Source organism: Phyllostomus hastatus, unplaced genomic scaffold (genome assembly GCF_019186645.2).
Source record: "Phyllostomus hastatus isolate PE091 unplaced genomic scaffold, TTU_PhHast_1.1 phas_scaffold_216, whole genome shotgun sequence".
Lineage (NCBI taxonomy): Eukaryota > Metazoa > Chordata > Mammalia > Chiroptera > Phyllostomidae > Phyllostomus > Phyllostomus hastatus.
Window position 1 is genome coordinate 4,349,033 of NW_025334018.1, and position 21,767 is coordinate 4,370,799.

General features: G+C 37.7%; 1 protein-coding gene and 1 non-coding gene across 2 annotated transcripts in view; one reads left to right on the forward strand and one right to left on the reverse strand.

Annotated features, from left to right (window-relative positions):
- NUP210L (nucleoporin 210 like) overlaps positions 1–21,767 on the forward strand; it is a 100,408-nt gene that overhangs the window by 25,282 nt on the left and 53,359 nt on the right. The window contains exons 11-14 of the mRNA XM_045816946.1: positions 10,291–10,428; positions 13,455–13,610; positions 18,702–18,900; positions 20,577–20,722. Coding sequence (XP_045672902.1) covers positions 10,291–10,428; positions 13,455–13,610; positions 18,702–18,900; positions 20,577–20,722 — 639 coding nt within the window. The remainder of the gene's footprint in view (positions 1–10,290; positions 10,429–13,454; positions 13,611–18,701; positions 18,901–20,576; positions 20,723–21,767) is intronic.
- On the reverse strand, positions 4,136–4,242 carry LOC123804869. The gene has a single exon (XR_006783219.1). It is a non-coding gene; the product is annotated as a U6 spliceosomal RNA (small nuclear RNA).

The window sequence follows — 21,767 nt, forward strand, 5'->3', positions numbered from 1 at the left end:
GTGTGTTATGATTCTATTTATGTGAAATGCCAAGAACTGGCAAATCTGAGGAGACTGGGAATAGTGGTCACCTAGAGCTGGGGGAGGGGGTGGGGAACTTGGGGAGTAACAATTAGGCCTGGGATTTGCCTCTGTGTAATGGAAGTATTCTAAAACTGATTATGGTGATGGATAGAAAATGGTGAATATACTGTCATTAAATTGTGTACTTTCAGGGGATGAATTGTATAGTGTGTGAATTATGTCAATAACATGGTTAAAATAAACATATATTTAGTCTGTAGAGTCCCTTGAACCCTTTATCAAGTTTTCCCAACAGTGACATCTTATATAACTGTGAGAATTTCTGAAAATTAACATTTGTATAATATTATTAATTATACTTTAGACCTTAGTTTTTAAAAAGATTTTATTTACTTATAGAGAGAGGGGGAGGGAAAGAGTAAAAGAAGGAGAGAAACATCGATGTGTGAGAAATACATTGATCGATTGCCTCTCATATGTCACCCCAACCAGAGACCAAACCTGCAATCCAGGCATGTGCCCTGACGGGCAATTGAACTGGTGACACTTTGCTTTGTGGGACGATGCCCAACAAACTGAGCCACACCAGTCAGGGCCAAACCTTAGTCAGTTTTTTCATATACTCCAATGAGTGTGTGTGTGTAGTATAGGTCTATGCAATTTCAGCCAACACACAGATTCATGCAAGGGCCACTGTCATCATGATATAAAACTGTTCCATCACCACAGAAGGAATCCCTTATACTAATTTTTTATAGTCGTACCGACTTCTCCTGTGCTTTATCCCCTGGCATTTGATCTCCATCTTTAAAGTTTTATCAGCTTGAGGATGTTATATAATCAACTCATATCTTTTAAGATTCAACTAAGCATAATGCCTTTGAGATCTATCCAAATTTTTGTATGTATCAATATTTTATTTTTAAAAATTGCTGAATAATATTCCACTGCATAGATATACTGGGCTTTGTTTAACTAGTCACCTGCTGGAAGACATTTAGGTTGTTTCTAGTGTTTGGCTATTACAAATAAGGCTGTTTTAAACATTCTTGTACAGGTTTTGGTAAGAACATACATTTTCATTTCTCTGGGATAAAATGCCCAAGAGTGCAATTCATTGGTCATATAGTACTACATATTTAGTTTTATGAGAAATTGACCACAGCTAATATCATACTCAGCAGTGAAAAACTAAAAGCATTTCCCTTAAGATCAGGTGTAAGACAGGGGTGTTCATTTTCACCACTCTTATTCAACATAGTGCTGGAAGTCCTAGCCACAGCAATCAGATAAGAACAAGAAATAAAAGGCATCCAAATTGGAAAGGAAGAAGTAAAACTGTCATTGTTTGCAGATGACATGAATACTGTATGTAGAGAACACTAAAGATTCCACCAAAAAACTAGTAGAACTAATAAATGAAATTCAGTAAAGTAGCAGGATATTCAGAAATTGGTTGTATTTTTATATACCAATAAAGAACTGTCAGAGGAAAACTAAAAAAAAATCCCATTTACAATTGCCTGAAAAAATACTTAGGAATCAAGGTAGCCAAGGAAGTAAAAGATCTGTACTTGGAAAATTTTAAGACACTAAAGAAAGAAATTAAAGAAGATACAAATAAATGGAAACATATACAACATATACTGTGCTCTTGCATAAGAAGAATTAACATAATTAAAATGTCAATGCTACCCAAAGCAATCTATAGATTCAACAAAATTCCTATCAAGGTACCAGTGGTGTATTTCACAGAACTGGAATAAATATTCCAAAAATTTGCATGGAACTACAAAATACTTGGAATAGCAACAGCAATATTGAGAAAGAAGAACAGAGTTGGAGGAATCATGCTACCTGGTATCAAACTATACTACAAGGCCATAGTAATCAAAACAGCATGGTAGTGGCATAAAAAGACACATAGACCATGGAACAGAATACAGATCCCAGAAATAAACCCACATTTTTATGGTCAATTAATATTTGACAAAGGAGGTAAGAACATACAATAAGGTAATGACAGTCTTTTCAATAAATGGTGTTGGGAAAATTGGGTAGATGAGTGTAAAAAAATGAAACTAGACCACCTTCTCATACCATACATAAAAATAAAGTCAAAATGGATTAAAAACTTAATGTAAGACTCAAAACTATGAAACTCCTAGAAGAAAGGATAGGCAGTAAAATCTCAGACATTTCTCATAGCAATATTTTTTTCTGTTATATCTCCTTGGGCAAGGGAAACAACAACAACAAAAAAATGGGATTATATCAAACTAAAAAGTTTTTTCACAGAAAAGGAAACGATGAAAGAAAGAAAGAAAGAAAGAAAGAAAGAAAGAAAGAAAGAAAGAAAGAAAGAAAGAAAGAAAGAAAAAAGAAAGGAAAGAAAGAAAGAGAAAGGAACATGTATAAAAGATCCATGGACAGAGACAAAGGGCGGGCGGGGGGAGTTGAATGTGGGAGGTGGGGGGTGAATAGGGCAGGGGAGAGTAACGGGGGAGAAATGGGGACAACTGTAGTTGAACAACAATAAAAATATTAAAACAAAAAATGAAAAGACAACCTATTGAATGGGAGATATATGCCAGTGAAACATCCAATAAGGGGTTCATATCCAAAATCTATAAAGAACTCATACAATTCAATATCCACAAAACAAACAATAGTCTCAACCAGCAGTCTCAATGTATTTACTTAATGTAATCAATCTCCCAACCAAGTCAGTCAATTACATATTATGTTTCTGTCTAATATGTTGTGCTGTAAGTTAAGAAATATGTATATGTTTGGGGGCTTTTGTTATTATCACATCCGAGCTTTTATCAAACACTCTTAAGTAAACTTTTAGTGATTATACATTGTCTTCATTATTAGGAGAGCAATCCAATGGTTTCTTATATTCTTTATATGTTTTAAACATAAGTTCCTAATGATTCTAACAACCTAAAAATACCTAATAACCTAAACAATGTTTTCTTCACATTAATGTAGAAGACACTAATCAACGGACACATACATACATTTATATCTACACATACCTAAATAGAAGAAATCTTGGGATCACTTTGTTTTATAAAAGTATAATTCTAATATATAAGCAAATGACATTTCTCTATTCTTACTCAATGACACATGATTTATAGATATGCCATATTTTTTAAAAAAGACCTTTATCAGCTAACATATGAAGAGGAGTATATGGCAGTACCCAGTAACTCATGTTCACAGAAGCTGTAATCATCACTCATTTTGATTTCTAATATTAAACCAACCTTATAGTCTTGGGGTTAACTTCACCTAATCATGATTTGTTATCTTTTTATGCATTGCTGGATTTAATTTGCTAAAGATATATATTCTTAAGGGCCTCTAGCTTTTTACCCTTCTATTTCTTTTTTATAATGTCTTTATCAGGTTTTGATATTAAGATAATATTGGCTTTATAAAATGAATTGGAAAGTAATTGTTTTTTATTTTCTTTTTTTAAATTTTAATCATTGTTCAAGTACAGTTTTCTCCCTTTTACTCCCAATCCAGCCCACCCACCCACCCCTCCCCATTTCCCTCCCATTACCACCCTCACTCTAGTTTTTGTCCATGTGTCCTTTAAATTTGTTCCTGTAAACCCTTCTCATTCTCCCCTGAAATTCCCTCTTCTCTCCCCTCTGGTCACTGTCAGCCTGTCCTCTATTTCAGTGTCTTTGGTTATATTTTGCTTGTTTCTTTGTTTTGTTGTTTAGGTTCCCGTTAAAGGTGAGATCATATGGTATTTGTCTTTCACTGCCTGGCTTATTTCGCTTAGCATAATGCTTTCCAGCTCCATCCATGCTGTTGCAAAGGGTAGGAGCTCCTTCTTTCTTTCTGCTGCATAGAATTCCATTGTGTAAATGTAGCATAGTTTTTTGATCCATTCATTTACTGATGAGCATCTAGGTTGCTTCCAGCACCTAGCTATTGTAAATTGTGCTGCTATGAACATTGGGGTGCATAGGTTCTTTTGGATTGGTGTTTTAGTGTTCTTAGGATATAGTCCCAGCAGTGGAATTGCTGGGTCAAAAGGCAGATCCATTTTTAGTTTTTGGGGGAAGTTCCATACTGCTTTCCATAAAATATGGAATGCTTCATGAATTTGAATGTCATCCTTGTGCAGGGGCCATGCTAATCTTCTCTGTATCGTTCCAATTTTAGTATATGTGCTGCCGAAGCAAGCACTGTTTTTTATTTTCCAGAAAAGTTTGTGTAGTGTTAGTGGTATTTCTTCCTTAATTATTTAGTAGAATTCATCAATGGGAGTATTTGAGTTTGGAAGTTTCTTTATGGGAAATTTTATTTATTATTGTGATAAACTATAAATAACAAAATTTACCATTTTAATCATTTTTGTACAATTCAGTGACATTAAAACATTTACATTGTGTGCAACTCTCAGCACCCACCCATTTGCAGAACTTCATCATCTTCCCAAACTGACACTGTACCCCTTAAGCAACAGCTTCCTCCTCCCCTATCCCTACCACCTGGTAACTACCATTCTGGCTCCTCTCTATGACTCTGACTACTCTAGGTTCCTCCTGAAAGTGGAATCACAGTATTTGTCCTTTTGTATCTGGCTCATTTCACTTGATAGAATGTCTTCAGGGTCCATCTATGTTGTAGCATGTATCAGAATTTCATTCCTTTTTAAGGCTGAATAACATTCCATTATTTGAATATGCCACACTTTGTTTCTTATTTATCTGTTGACGTATTTGGGTTGTTTCCACCTCTTGGCTATTATAAATAATGCTCCTGTGAGCATGGATATACAAATATCTTGTCAAGTCCCTGCTTTCAATTATTTTGGGTATATATATACTCAGGAGTGGATTTGCTAGATAATTGACAAATTTATGTTTTATTTTTGAGGAACTGTAATACTGTTTTTCACATTGGCAGAACTATTTTACAATCCACCAGCAGTTCACAAGGGTTCTGATTTCTCTGGATCCTCACAAACACATATTTTCTGGTTCTTGATAATAGCTGCCTTAATGCATATGAAGTGGTATCTCATTATGATATGTCTTTCTTTATTTTTTAATTCAAATGTTTATTGATTTTATTATTTCATTTTTTTATTTTTTGTTTTTAAATGTATTTTATTGATTATGCTATTGCAGTTGTCCCATTTTTTCTCCCTTTTATTCCCCTCTGCCCTGTACCCCAGCTCCCACCAGCATTCCACCCCACTTAGTTCGTGTCCATGGATCATTCATATAAGTTCTTTGGCTTCTCCATTTCCCATACTATTCTTAACTTCCCCCTGTCTATTTTGGACCTACCAATTTATACATCTTATACCCTGTACCTTTTCCCTCATTCCACCCCCTCCCTCTCCCCACTGATACCCTCCATGTGATCTCCATTTCTGTGATTCTGTTCCTGTTCTAGTTGTTTCTTTAGTTTGTTTTTGTTTTAGGTTTAGTTGTTGATAGTTGTGAGTTTGTTGTCATTTTACTGTTCATAGTTTTGATCATCTTTTTCTTAGGTAAGCCCCTTTAACCTTTCATATAATAAGGTCTTGGTTATGATGAACTCATCACCAAGGTAGTTGCTGCCATAAAACATGTTAGTGAAAATCATGGATATATGGGTATCATGGATTTGATTTTTGTTTCTAAGTCTGCTGGGTAACATGAGGAAAGGAAATAAGCAGATCAGGGCTTTAAATTCCCAACTCAAGATCCACATAAAGGATCTAAAGCTTTTATGATTACCCTAAGAGAGGCACTTATATCAGTATTACCCTGTTCTGTAGTAATAATGCATTAAAATCAGCAACAAAGGGGTTATATATTTTTTAAGATTTTATGTATTTATTTTTAGAGAGGGAAGGGAGGGAGAAAGAGAGAGAGAGAGAAACATCAGTGTGCAGTTGCTGGGGGCCATGGCCTGCAACCCAGGCATGTGCCCTGACTGGGAATCGAACCTGCGATGCTTTGGTTAGCAGCCTGCACTCAATCCACTGAGCTATGCCAGCCAGGCACCAAAGGGGTTATTTTTAAAAACTACATATTTAGAAACTTTAATAATGGACTTCTAAATAACTCATACATTAAAATGGAAATCATATTGGGGTGCCATGAAAATGCCACATATCACCCCAACTGGTGTGGTTCATCGGGTTGGGTGTCATCCCACAAACTGAAAGATTGTGGGTTTGATTCCTGGTCAGGGCACATGCCTGGGTTGCAGGCCAGGTCCCCTGCTGGGGGCGTGAGAGGCAATAGATGAATGTTTCTCTCATTCTCTTTCTCCCTCCCTCTCTCTAAAAATAAATAAATAAAATCTTTTTAAAAATGTACCACATATAAAAACTTATGAAAAGCAATAGTTAGAAATCAGTGGTATCTAAATAAATCTATTAACAATCAATTGTCTAGATGTGGGATCTCTGTTTCTTCTTGTCTCTTTTAACCTGTATACTTTTTTGTAATTCTGAGAGTGCTGTCTTAATTATCTTCCATAGTAAGCATTTGGTTTTCTATAGGGTTGATTCTGTTCTTTACTGTTGATTCTGTTCCTTACTGTTTTTATTTTATTTTATTTTTTAAGATTTTATTTGTTTATTTTTAGAGAGAGGGGAAAGAAGGGAGAAAAAGAGGGAGAGAAACATGATGTGTGATAGAACAGTGATTGGTTGCCTCTTTCATGCCCCCAACTGGGGACCTGGCTTGTAACCCAGGCATGTGCCCTGACTGGGAATCAAACCTGCAACCCTTTGGTTCACATACTGGTGCTCAATCCACTGAGCCACACCAACCAGGGCTGTTCCTTACTGTTTTTATTGCATTTTAAAACTCTTGTGCATTTTACTCTGGCTGGGTGGCTCAGTTAGTTAGAACATCTCCCTGTATACCAAAGGTGGAAGGTTTAATTTCCTGTCAGGGCACATGCCTGAGTCACAGGTTCCATTCCTGGTCAGGACGCATACAGGAGGCAACTGATCAATGTTTCTCTCTCTTTCTCTCTTTTCTTGTCTCTCTAAAATAAATAAATGCATTAAAAATAAAAAAGTAAGACCTTTTTGGCACTTTAGAATTGCATTACATTTTTTATTTCGTCTAGCTCACTTTAAATTTCATTCCACACTCAGCCATATGCCTCTTTTTCCCAGTTTGTTGTCATAGTTCTGCTTTATCTCTTACTTCACATTCATAGTTTCTCTTTTTTTAAGATTTTATTTATTTATTTTTAGAGAGGGAAGGGAGAGAGAAAGAGAGAGAGAGAGAAACATCAGTGTGTGGTTGCTGGGGGCCATGGCCTGCAACCTAGGCATGTGCCCTGACTGGGAATCGAACCTGCGATGCCTGGTTTTGCAGCCCACACTCAATCCACTGAGCTATGCCAGCCAGGGCCCTTTTCTCTTTTTAATATATTTTATTGTTTATGCTATTATAGTTGTCCCATTTTCCCCCCTTCACTCCCCTCCACCCTGTACACCCTCTACCACCCATATCCTTCCCTTTAGTCATGTCCATGTGTCATACTTATAAGTTCTTTAGCTTCTACATTTCCCATACTATTCTTACCCTCCCCCTATCTATTTTCAACCTACATTCTATGCTACTTATTCTCTGTACCTTTTCCCCTTCTCTCCTCCTTCCACTCCCTTGTTGCTAACCCTCCATGTGATCTCCATTTCTGTGGTTCTGTTCCTGTTCTAGTTGTTTGCTTAGTTTCTTTTGGTTTTGCCTTAGGTGTGGTTGTTAATCATTGTGAGTTTGCTGTCCTTTTACTATACTTGTTTTTTCTTTATCTTCTTTTCTTAGATAAGTCCCTTTAGCATTTCATAAAATAAGGGCTTGGTGATGATGAAGTCCTTTAACTTGACCTTATCTGAGAAGCACTTTATCTTCCCTTCCATTCTAAATGAAAGCTTTGCTGGATAGAGCAATCTGGGATGTAGGTCCTTGTCTTTCACGACTTGGAATACTTCTTTCCAGCCCCTTCTTGCCTGTAAGGTCTCTTTTGAGAAATCAGCTGACAGTCTGATGGGAACTCCTTTGTAGGTGACTGTCCCCTTATCTCTTGCTGCTTCTAGGATTCTCTCCTTCATTTTTACCTTGGCTAATGTAATTTTGATGTGCCTTGGTGTGTTTCTTCTTGGGTCCCACTTCTTTGGGGCTCTCTGAGCTTCCTGGACTTCCTGGAAGTCTATTTCCTTTGTCAGAGTGGGGAAGTTCTCCTTTATTATTTGTTCAAATACATATTCAGTCTGTTGCTTTTCCTCTTCCCCTTCTGGTACCCCTATAATTCAGATGTTGGAATGTTTAAAGATGTCCTGGAGGTTCCTAAGCTTCTCCTCATTTTTTTGAATTCTTATTTCTTCATTCTTTCCTGCTTGATTGTTTTTTTTCTTCCTTCTGGTCCACTCTGTTGTTTTGAGTCCCAGTTTCCTTCCCTTCACTATTGGTTCTCCGTGTATCTTCCTTCCTCTCTTTTATGGTTACCTGCATTTTTTCATGTAATTTGCACCCAAAATCAACCAATTCTGTGAGCTTCCTGATCACCAGTGTTTTGAACTGTGCATCTGATAGACTGGCTATTTCTTGGTCGCTCAAAAGGATGAGTCCTGGGGAACTGATCTTTTCTTCTGTTGGAGACATGTCTCTCTCTCTCCTCCCCCCCACAATCTGGTTGATCTTGTTACGGCGAGGGGCAGAGCCTTAGGTGTTCCCCTGGGCTGGGCACCCCAGTCGCTAGATTGTGATGTTGTATGTGGGGGCGGGGGTGGGAGGGAACAATGGCGGTAGCTCAGTTCTCCTGGGATCTCAGTCCCTTCCCTGGGATCCTGAGCTGCTCGCTCTGCCCTGGTCCACAATGCCACCTAACTGGGTCCGCCAGCCGCTGCTTGCGTACTCAGGGCCCACCGCTGCGTCCTGGAAGGCTTACAGGCTCCCGGTTGCCTTATGCGCCCAGTCCTCCCCGATCTCTACGCGCCGCGACCGCTCCTCCTCTCAGCCCCTCCTACCGGTCTAGATGAACGGGTCTACTTCAACTTCTTGGCTGTCCGACTTCCATTCAGATAAATTCTCTATCAGTTCTGGGTGTTATTCTGGCTCTATATTGTTGTTGTTCTAATCTTGGTTGTCCGTGGAGGTATGGTGCGCCCACCTATGCCTCCATCTTGCCGGAAGTCCCACATTCATATTTGCTAACATACCAAAGCAGACATTGTTTAAAATTTATGTCACCTGCAGTAACAATTTTCCAAGTGCATTTTATCCTCTCTTTTTAAGTACTACATTCTCTTTTTTTTCTATATGTTATAAAATGTCTTCCCAGGACCAACCCGTTTTGTACTATTACCTTTTCCTTGAATGGTAAGAGTTCTATCCGGGCCCAGCATACACTTCCTATTCCAAATAGATTACTTCTTGTTTCTCTCAGTGGTCACCTAAATACCATCAGAATGATTCTCTCTGTCTTTCATCTTAAGACAACACCAATTTATTATCTTAGTTTTGAAAGTCAAAAGTCCAAAACTAGTCTCAATGGGCTAAAATAGTATTTTCTTTTAAGCTGAAAGACTTACGGTATTGTCAGTTTATGACCCAATCACCTTGAGAGAGTGCAGAGAAAATCAGAGCCATTATTACATATGTGAGACTGTTGGTAAATATTTCATGGCTTCTTTGAAATACACACAGGTAGGTAGGTAGGTAGGTAGGTAGATAGATAGATAGATGATAGCATTTTTGCTTTCAACGAGAAAATACCAGTGTAGTTGAGTCTGAGGACTCCATTTTACCTGTATAGATTCCCCTACTCCCCAAACCGTGCTCTTGTTTTTAAAGATGACGGGAATGTCTTACCCCAGCATCTTTAAATGTTCTCTTTCTTTTCTTCTGAGTAACTTGTAATATCCCTTTGCTTTTACCATTTATACAGTTAACTGATGGATGTCCAAGAATCTTTCTTTCTGAAACTATAATTTCCTTCCCTCTCTTGATAAAACTCTTTTATTTCAGGAAATTTTAACTACCTTCCCTGATTGTGATACTTACTCTGGGTCTAGCAAAATTCCTTTCATTATTAATGACCCATAGTAGTTGTGCTTCTTTAATGAGTAGGAACATTTATTTCTTTATTTATTTTCTAGATAGAAACTGGTTGAGTAACTCATTAGCACACCATTTTGCCGATGCTCTATGAATGTGTATCATAAGAACAGTTCTCATAAAATTTATTTTGCTCCCTTTTTTTCTGGTCTTCTAGAATAAAGATATTCAGCCTATAAAATTTTCAATTGTACATCAGCAAGAAGTGAAGATTTATTTACCTATCAAGCTTACACCCAACTTTCTGGCATTTCCTCATCATCCTATGGGAATATTATATCGTTATAAAGTACAGGTATGTTATCCTATAATATGAGGATTCACAAGGAGATAAGTCAGTTTCTCTGATCACTTAATTTATTGATATTTGGCTAATTTAAAATTTCATTTCCCCCTAGTCCTAATATTGGGTTGGCCAAAAAGGTCATTTAGTTTTTTGAGTAAAAGACACATTTTTCATTTTATCAATAACTTTATTGATTTAGATGTTTTGAGTATGTTGGCTATCTCCCACATGGGGCTTTTTCTTATTTATTTTTTCCCTTTTGTTATTGTTTTTTTAAAACTTAATAGAATGTCTTTAAAATTCACCCATGTTGTGTCATGTGTTAAATTTCCTTCTTTATTTTTAATGTATTTTATTGATTATGTTATTACAGTTCTCCCATTTTTTTTCTCTCCTTTATTTCATTCTGCCCTATACCTTCTCTCACACCATCATTCCCCCACCTTAGTTCATGTCCATGGGTCATTCATATAAGTTCTTTGGCTTCTCCATTTCCCATACTATTCTTAACCTCCCCTTGTCTATTTTGTACCTACCATTTATGCTTCTTATTCCCTGTACTTTTTTCCCAATTCTCTCCCCTCCCCCTCTGCACTGATAATCTTCCATGTGATCTCTAGTTCTCTGAATCTGTTCTTGTTCTAGTTGTTTGCTTAGCTCATTTCTCTCTTTTTTTTTTAGGTTCAGTTGTTGATAGTTTAAGTTTTCATTTTACTATTCATATTTTTGATCATCTTCTTTTTCTTAGATAATCCTTTAACATTTCATATAATAAGAGCTTGGTGATGATGAACTCCTTTAACTTGACCTTATCTGTGAAGCACTTTAGCTGCCCTTCCATTCTAAATGAAAGCTTTGCTTGATAGAGTAATCTTGGATGTAGGTCCTTGCCTTTCATGACTTTGAATACTTCTTTCCTGCCCCTTCTTGCCTGTAAAGTTTCTTTTTAGAAATCAGCTGACAGTCTGATGGGAACTCCTTTGTAGGTAACTGTCTCCTTCTCTCTTGCAGCTTTTAAGATACTCCCCTTATCTTTAATCTTGAGTAATGTAATTATGATGTGTCTTGGTGTGTTCCTTCTTGGGTCCAACTTCTTTGGAACTCTCTGAGCTTCCTGGACTTGTCTGTCTATTTCCTTTGCCAGATTGGGGAAGTTCTTCTTCATTATTCTCTCAAATAAGTTTTCCATTTATTTCTCCTCCTTTACTCCTTCTGGTACCCCTATGATTCAGATGTTGGAATGTTTAAAGTTGTCCCAGAGGTTCGTAAGCCTCTCCTCATTTTTTTGAATTCTTGTTTGTTCATTCTGTTCTGGCTAAATGTTTATTTCTTCCTTCTGCTCCAAATCTTTGATTTGAGTCCCAGTTTCTTTCCCTATACTGTTGGTTCCCTTTATTTCAGTTTGCATGACCTTCACTTTTTCTCTATTTTGTGACCATACTCAACCCTTTCTGTGAGCATCCTGATTACCAGTGTTTTGAACTCTGCATCTGATAGGTTGGCTATCTCCCCATCGCTTAGTTGTATTTTTTCTGGTACTTTGATCTGTTCTTTCATTCGGGCCGTATTTTTTTTGGCTGAGGGTGCCTGTTACATAGTAAGGGGTAGAGCCTTAGAAATTCACCAGGGTGGGGCAATCCTCATCACTGTGTTGTAGCACTGTATGTGGGGGAGGGGTCTGAGAGGGAACAAGGCCAGCTTTCAGTCACTTTCTCAGCTACCCACAAGCAAATTGCACCCTTCTGGTGCTTATTCCGGGTGGGTGGGTTTGTGTATATTTGAGGACCCTGTGGATCTCTCCAATGAACTCTCCTGTGAGCCTGGAAGTTTCTCCTGCAGCTGCAACCCCCACAGATTTTTTCAGTCAGAAGTTTTGAGGCTTTATTTTCCCTCACTGGAACCCTGGGTTGATTGATCTGTCTCACTCTCTAGTTGTTCCTCCTCGTTTATCCACGCACAAATGTGGAACTATTGGGTCTGCCAGCAGTTACGTTGTCCACCCTGGTCATCCAGCCACAGGCTTGCTTCGAGTCCTCTCCAGTCTGGCTGCCCATCTCCACCCCTTCTACTGGTCTAGATCAATGTTTCTTCTTTAACTCCTTGTTTGTTGGACTCCTTACAGTTTTATTTTCTGGCAGTTCTGGTTGTTTTTTGTTTTTAAATTTGTTGTTGTCCTTCTTTTGGTTGTGTGAGGAGGCAAAGTATATCTACTTATGTCTGCATCTTGGCTGGAAGTCCCCAAATTTTCTAACATTGATTGTTATCAATTAATGTCTCAATTTTCCCACTATCAACTTCAACTTGTCTACCCAACCATGGAGCATCATCCAGTGAAAAATCTCCAGCACAGAACTTCACAAACCACTTTTGACACATTCAATCGGTCACAGCACCTTCTCCATATATTACACAAATCTTTTTTTTTGCATTTCAGTTGCATTTTTACCTTTCTTGAAATAATAAAGCATAATATGCTGAAAATGTTGCTTATTTTTTTTCATCTTCAATATTAAGTGGCTACACAAAAATTCAGCAATTTTGGTAAGTTTTTTTAATGCACACTAATGTAATAGCTGTCACAATACAATCTAATGAAATAGTTTCAAATGAAGTTAAAGACAACTAAGCACTACTAGAGTCATTGTACAGAAAAAAACAAATGAACTCTTTGGCCAAATCAATAGTATAACCCAGCTTTTGGTGACAACCAGATCATGCTCTTGAATATTGTCATCCTGACAAGACTCAGTATACTTTCTGCCTTCTATTTATCCTTTCCTTGTAAGTTTTATAAAGTTTTGTTAAGCTTCCTTATACCCTTTTTTGACATTTTGTGACACTGCCATTACATAATCTCCTTTCAGCATTTCCCTTTCTTTTTTTACTATAGCATCACAGTTTCTTTATGTGTCCAGGAATAATTAATTATATATTTTTAGTATTTCTTAAACTTTATTTTACTAGATTTTACAGCTTCACCTAAATGACATTTTTCTCCTATAGTAATTCAATATAAGTTGGCATTTTTTTTACAGGTGGAGGGTGGCAGTGGCAACTTCACCTGGACCTCTTCTAATGAAACAGTGGCCATGGTAACCACTAAAGGAGTGGTGACTGCAGGTCAGGTCTGGGGCAACAGCACTGTATTGGCCCGAGATTTACAAAATCTCTTTCGATATGGAGAAATTAAGGTAAACAACTATCCAAAAAACCTTCTTATCATCCCTGAGACACTGCTGTCTAATTTCTTTTTTCTTTCTCTCTCTCTTTTTTTTTTTACTTTTTCTGCTGTCTAAATTAAGAATACAGTAACACATTTAAATTTCTTTCTAGTCCAAATTGGCTTTTTTAAAAGTGATGATCAAATTCAATCTGGAAGTACATATTCCTTAAGCATTCTTGTCCTAGATTGAATCCTACTACATTTAATAGCCAGTTATTTAATGTCTATGTTTGTTTTCTCCTCTCTAAAATGGAGATAATGATAGTATCACATCAAAGGATTACTGTCAGAATTAAATGAGAAGAGCCCTGGCTGATGTGACTCAGTGGATTGAGTGCCAGGCTGTGAACCAAAGGGTCACCCGTACAATTCCCAGTCAGGGCAAGTGCCTGGGTTATGGGCCAGGTCCCCAGTAGGGGGCACATGAGAGGCAACCACACATTGATGTTTCTCCCCTTCCTTTCTCTTCTCTCTAAAGATAAATAAATAAAACGTTTTTTAAATGAGATGATGTTTACCCTAATGCTTCAGATATATTTATAACTTAATGTTACTTATTTTTATTGTATTATGTTATCATATATATAACTTTCACAGTGTCATGTTTTGTGCATTATACACATATAATGCACACTTTTTTGCCCAAATATTTAAGGGAAAAATAATGGTGTGCATTATATATGGGTATAATGATTACATACCATGGGTTAATAATGGGGGTATAATGGGGGTATTCTGTGTATAATGCACACAAAAATGTGGGTGCACATTACACACGACAAAGTACAGTAACTTTATCTCTAGTTCCTTTTTTTTTACTTTTTTATCCTCTCCTGAAGACATGCTCAGAAGGGAAGAGAGGGAGAGAAAAATCGATTGATTGCCTCTTGCACATATCCCAACTGGGGACTGCACCTGCAATCCTGACTGGGAATCCAACCCACAACCTTTTGGTTTATGGGATGACACTCCAACCAACTGGGCCACACTGGCCAGGGCTCTAGTTTCATATTTTTGTTTGTCAGTCTTGTTTCTAAAAGATTGAAAAGTCTTTTTTACTGTATTATATATAACTGTTTTTCTGGTTTTTCTCACACTTTTAATATATGTTAGTGTATGTTGCTGTTCCTTGCAGTATTTAGCATTTTGTCATCATTCAAATATTTATTGCATACCCTTGGACACTTAATACCATGCTAGGTATCATAAGACCTGCAAAGACACATATCCCTACTTTAAGAATCTAAAGCCTAACTAGGAAGATTTATTTACATAAAAAGTTAAATGACATTTTAAGAAAATGATACATGAGGTATTTTACCTGTAAAAAATTAGACTTGATAGTTACTTGAATTATAAAGTAAAAATATTATTGGTTTATAAAAGAAAAATCCCTATAGATGTGACCATTTGGAGACTGTCATGAAGAGGTGGGGACTTGAACAAGACTTTGAATGATGGATCTAACCTAATGCTTGAGAGTCAAACTCAACTGGCTGCCTTTTGGTAAATAAAGTTTTACCAGAACACAAATACTTTCATTCATTTACATATTATCTATAACTGCTTTCAAGCCACAGCTACAGAGTGGGTAGTTGCCATGGAGACCCTGTGGCCTCCAAAGCTTAAAATACTTGCTATCTAGCCCTTTACAGAAAATATTTGCAGCCCTGGCTGGTGTAGCTCAGTGGTTTGAGCGTGGGCTGGGAACCAAAGTGTCCCAGGTTCGATTCCCAGCCAGGGTACATGTCTGGGTTGCAGGCCATAACCCCCAGCAACCGCACATTGATCTCTCTCTCTCTCTCCCTCCCTTCCCTCTCTAAAAATAAATAAATAAAATCTTTAAAAAAAAATATTTGCTAGTGATGGCTGGTGTGGCTCAGTGGACTGAGTGCCGGCCTGAGAACCAAAGGTTGCCGGTTCAATTCCCAGTCTAGGGCACATGCCTGAGTTTTGTGGGCCAGGTTCCCAGTAGGGGGGTGCACAAGAGGCAATCATACATTGATGTTTCTCTCCCTCTCTTTCTCCTTCCCTTCCCCTCTCTAAAAATAAATAAATAAAATATTTTTAAAAAAAGAAAAGAAACCATTTGCTGTCCCCTGCTATAGATAGTGGGAAATCAACACAGATTTTTTTTTTACTTTATTTATTTATTTTTAGACAGAGGGAAAGGGAGAGAGAAAGGGGGGAAGAAACATCAATGTGTGGTTTCATTTCATGCACCCCAAACTGGGGACCTGGCCTGTAACCCAGGCATGTGCCCTGGCTGGGAATTGAACCTGTGACCCTTTGGTTCACAGGCCAGTGCTCAATCCACTGAGCCACACCAGCAAGGGCAACACAGATTTTTAATAAGGCCAATAGTATGGTAAAACCTGTGTTTGGAAAGATATGTAATCATTTTTATAGTTAGATAATAACAACTATATTTTAAAAGGAACAAAAGATAGTTGCTGGTGCTATATACTAGTAGAGTAGAATGGACTGAAGGAAAAAAGTGAAGGCAAAGCGTCCAGTTAAGCCTGAACTAATGAAATTGAGGGTTATTTTAGAGATAGCCTTAGTCAAATTTGACACCCAGTGGGGTGGAGAAAAGTGAAAGATTTAAAGACACAGAGGCTTCCAGCTTTGGCAACTAAGTGGATAGAAACACAAGAAAAGGGGGGAAAAAAGAGGAAGGTGATGAATTCAGTTTTGGATACATTAGTGTGATACACCAATGGAGCAACCACAAAACAGGGTAAGCTATGGTAGGGTAGCTCCGTTGGTTAGAGCATCCTCCCAATATGCTAAGGTTGTGGGTTTGATCCCCATTTAGGGCACATAGAAGAATCAATCAATGAATGCATAAAGAAGTAAAACAACAAACTGATGTTTCTCTCTGTCTGTCTCCTCCCCACTTTGTCTATGTCTCTAAAATCAATAAATAAACTTTAAAAAAAATAATAACAGGAAATAGGGGTCTGAAAAACAACTGAAAAATTAGGGCTAGAGATAAATATTTGGAGTTATGAGCAAATGGTTGGTTATTGAAGTTCTGGAACTAGATAAGATTTCCCAGGAAAGGCATATAGAGTCAGAATATGTGTTACTTTAGGAGACATAGGCAGAATAAGAGGAACTAGCAGAAGATACATAGAAAGTGACCAGAAAAGACTGGACTGCAATGATAAGATACCAAAGGCTGGGTAGCTTATAACCAGCAGAAATCTTTCTTTTTTCCTTTAAATCCTCGCCCATGCCCTGGCTGGTGTGGCTCAGTGGATTGAGTACTGGCCTGCAAACTGAAAGGTCACTGGTTTGATTTCCAGTCATGGCACATGCCTGGGTTGCAGGCTGGAGCCCCACCTGGAGACATTCCAGAAGCAACTGATCCATGTTTCTCTTGCACATCAGTCTCTCTCTCTCTCTCTCTCCCTCTCTCTCTCTCTCTCTCTGTCTCTCTCTCGTCTTCCCCTTCCCCTCACTCTAAAAATAAGTAAATAAAATTAAAAAAAATTAAATCCTTACCTGAGGGTATATTTACCGATTCCAGAGAGAGACGAAGGGAGGGAGAGACAGAGGGAGAGAATCAGTGTGAGAGAGAAGCATTGACCAGCTGCCACCCATATGCTCCCCAATCAAGGACCAAACCCACAGCATAGGCAGGTGCCCTGACCAAGAATCAAACCTGCAACGTTTTGGTTTACAGCACAGGTAGCAAACACAAGGCCTGTGGACCAAATCCGGCCCTCCACCTTGTTTTATCCAGCCTGGCACCTTGTTTCTACCCAGTGGCATCGCTGAGCTCCTTGCCCCTAGTTAAGGAGTAGCTCCATTTATATAGTCCTACAATTACATTTGGCCCTTTGAAGGCAACCATGAGGCTCATGTGGCCCCCGGTGAAAATGAGTTTGACACCCCTGGTTTACAGGATGATGCTCCAACCAACTGAGCCACACTGGCCAGGGCCAACAGGAAGTTCTCACAGTTTTGCAGTCTGGGAAGCTCAGAATCAAGGCACCAGCAGATAGTGTCTGATGAAGGAAAGCTTCCTGGTTCATAGAAGGTTGTGTTTTTGCTGTAAACTTACCTGGTAGAAGGGACTAGGGACCCCTGTGGGGTCTCTTATATAAGAACATGCATCCCATTAATAAGGCCTTGTTCCCTCCCAAAGGCCTCACCTCCTACTATCATCAATTTGGGGATTGGGATTTCAACACATGAATTGTGGGAGGAACATAAGAAATCTATAGCAGAATCAAAATAAAAAACATTTTTTAAAAGATATCAAGAAAGAGGAATATCTCTATATCAGAGGTCAGCAAACTTTTTCTGTAAAGGGCCATATGGTAAATATCTTAGTATTTTGTAGGCCACATACAGTCTCTATCCACCAAAGTGTCGCAGGTTCGATTCCCAGTCAGGGCACATGCCTGGGTTGCAGGCCACGGCTCCCAGCAACCACACATTGATGTGTGTCTCTTTCCCTCTCTTTCTCCCTCCCTTCCCTCTCTAAAAACAAATAAATAAAAAATCTCTTTTTTAAAGATTTTATTTATTTATTTTTAGAGAGAAGGGAAGGGAGGGAGAGAAACATTAATTTACGAGAGACATATCAATCAGTTGCCTCTCACACACCCGAAGCTGGGGACCTGGCCCACAACCCAGGCATGTACCCTGACTGGGAATTGAACTGGCCACCCTTTGGTTTGCAGGCACTCAATCCACTGAGCCACACCAGCCAGGGTTATATATTCTTATTGCTATTGTTTCATCTTACAACCCTTTAAAAATGTAAAAACCATTTTTAGCTTATAAAAGCTAAGAAAATTGCACACTGGCCATAATTTGCCAGAACCCACTGTATGATGTTAGATACTTTAGAGAGATCAATTGATCAAGGAATGAAATGAGTCACATGTTCAGCACCTACTACACACACATGTATATCTTGAATAGTATTTTTATACAAACCATATACATGAACATATATGTATGTATTTAAATATTGATGGGATGCTTTCTTCTAAGACTTTTCTAATATAACTTTATTGAAAGATGAATTTTCCCCCTCTAGATATATGTCCTGAAACTGAACAAAATGGAACTGTTACCATTTCATGCTGATGTGGAGATTGGCCAGCTCATAGAAATCCCCATTGCTATGTATCACATAAATGAGGAGACCAAAGAGGCCATCCTGTTCACGGACTGCTCTCATTTATCCTTGGATCTCAACATGGACAAGAAAGGAGTCTTTACTCTTCTCAAAGAAGGTAAGTATAGGCTGTTTATTTTCTCTTTTCTTTGTCTTTGAATTAAAGGACAAATCATCAGTTCAGAAACTACAAATTATAGTCTAAATTCATACATTACCTTTTCTTTACAGTGATTTTATTTATCCTGTCAACTGCCTTGTGGTCAGTGTTATAATGTAGTGTAGAAAGAAACAGGCGCAGAGATTGAATAACATGTCCTGGGCTCATTGTGGCCAGACAGTATCAGTTTTTAGTTCATATTAAGGTCTTCTGTTTTTAGCTTCAAGTTCTTTTCTTTTTTTTTCTTTAATATATATATCATTCCTCTTCTAAGAGTAATGGAGTTCCCTTTAATATATGAACATTATATATGTGTATATTAAATTTATTCAAAAAGCAAATATATTGTATTTCTCTAATAAAGATATGAATAAGTTATTCATGAAGATCAACATCATTTTCTGTTATTGAACTTCATGTTTAATCCTGATCACCATTGTTTTTCATCAATACAATGACAGTAGTAGCATCTGGCATTTACTTAGCATTTGCTGTTTCCTAGGCGTTTTTCTGAATACTTTCGTATATGAGCTCATTTAATTCTCACAGTACATCTGTATGATTGCCATCAACTTGGACTTCTCCCTTGCCCTTGCTAGTTAGGATATAGTATCACTCATATCTCTCTCCTCTCCTCTATTCTCAAGTTATCTCTCCTAATTTTTAGACCCTCATTATCTCTCAGCTGGAGTATAACAATGTCCTCCTATTTTTATTTTTGACTGTGATAATCATGGCTATCAGATGGATCTTCATGAAACTTAACTTTGATCTTACTTCTCCTGTTCAAAAATTATGAGAGGTTTTCTTTTTTTTTTTAAGATTTTATTTATTTATTTTTTAGAGAGGGAAGTGAGGGAAATAGAGAGAGAGAAACATCAATGTGCGGTTGCTGGGGGTCATGGCTTGCAACCCAGGCATGTACCCTGGCTGGGAATCGAACCTGTGACACTTTGGTTCGCAGCCCGTGCTCAATCCACTGAGCTATGCCAGCCAGGGCTGAGAGGTTTTCATTGCCAGTGGAATAGGGCTGGAATCCTTTTAATGTAGTATTCAGGGTCCTCTTCCATGTAAAGTGACCTGCTTTTCATAAGTATATACTTTGGCTTCATATATGGCTCTAGCTAAACCAACCACTTCAGTTTGAATATCCCATATATCTCTCCTATATATTCATTTGTGTCACATTTATATTTCTTTGTTCATTCATTTGTCAGCTTGAGAACTCTTCTACATATCTAAACTTTCCTTGATCTCTCCAGCTAGAAATAACCTTGCTGTTTTTTAGGCTTTTATAATGCTTATAATTTTCTACTAATACTTTAATTTTCATAAATGTGTACTTTCCTCTTCTAAGCTATATATATATAAGCTGTATAACTTGAGGTTAGGATCTTTGTTCAAATTTGTATCCTCACTGTGCACAGAACTGTGGCTTATGTGATAAATACTTGTTAATGGTAGGAACGGATTTTTATATCAGCTTGGTGCAAACAATTGGAGCCTAGTAATTAGTGTGTGAGATCAAGATTTTTAAAAAATGTATTAAGATTCTTTTATTTCTGTAGACTAATTTCCTTGGAAACTTACTGCTTACTTGATTTCCTGCTGAAGTCATGCTGTTTGAGTTGCAGGTATTCAAAGGCCTGGGCCAAAGCACTGTTCCAGTACACACATAGCAGCCAAATCTGTGGGTCACACTCTGTTAACGGTGAGTGTGACTGAATATGAAGAGTACTTGGAAAGCAGTGCTACATTTGCCGCTTACGAACCCCTAAAGGTGAGCTATTTTATGGGAAGGAACTGGCTTATCTTTTCATGGACCTCCCCATGTCCACTCTGGGGCTTCCTAGCTATCTGTGATCTCTGTTAAAGATCCGTGATATTTGTGTTCACCTTCCTGCACACTCCCCAGTTTGTAGATCTGCAGCACTCTCATCAAACCTGAGTATTAGGGAGTGTACCTCCTCGTTTTCTGCCACAGGAATATTTTTAAGTTGTATCAGCAAGTTTTAGATATTTCTCTTTCTTCTTTTTAATGAAGTATAAAATGTGCATAGTAAAATACATATAATACACTAATCTTAAGGTACTATTTAAATTTTTACATATGTACATATTGCTGAATAAGATATAAAATATTAGTATACTCTCTTTTGAAGAATTCTGAAATAAAACAATCTACCCTACGGAGAGAAGTCAGTCATCTTTTACCTTTTGTACTTATGGATTTTTAGTGCAACAGTTTTATTTTTGTCCCTAAGTATGGATGCACTATACAGTCACACCTCAGTACTTGTCACTTCAGCACTCGTCAAACCCTGCACTTGTCGCATTTTGACGAGAAAAAGTGTTTTAGCACTCAGTGCTTGCTTAGTACTCATCGCACTTGCTAGAACTTGTGTGAGTCACGACACCACCCCTCAAGAGAAAATGCTTGATCGTTTGGTATTTGTCGGTTTTGGCACTTGTCAGTAGTTCCAGAACAAATTAACAACAAGTACCTAGGTACCACTGTACCTCTGGTTCAGAACAAAAGTAGATAGAGCCTGGTATGCTTTCTACATATTTGATTCCTTCAGGAACTAAAATTGATGTCTATGAGTTCATGCTGTAGATACTGACAAATCCTAACTTAATGCTCTTGGCATAAGGAGGCACCCATAAGGAAAAAAATAACACTAATGAAAGAAGCAAGGTAAGTTAATTTTAAAAGGATAACTTGACCATTAAAATTTACATTTTAAATTGGCTTTATTGCACATTGTGCATAAGTATTAAACATGTGAGTTGGGCATATTTCATTTGTTCTTGTAGTGAATCGC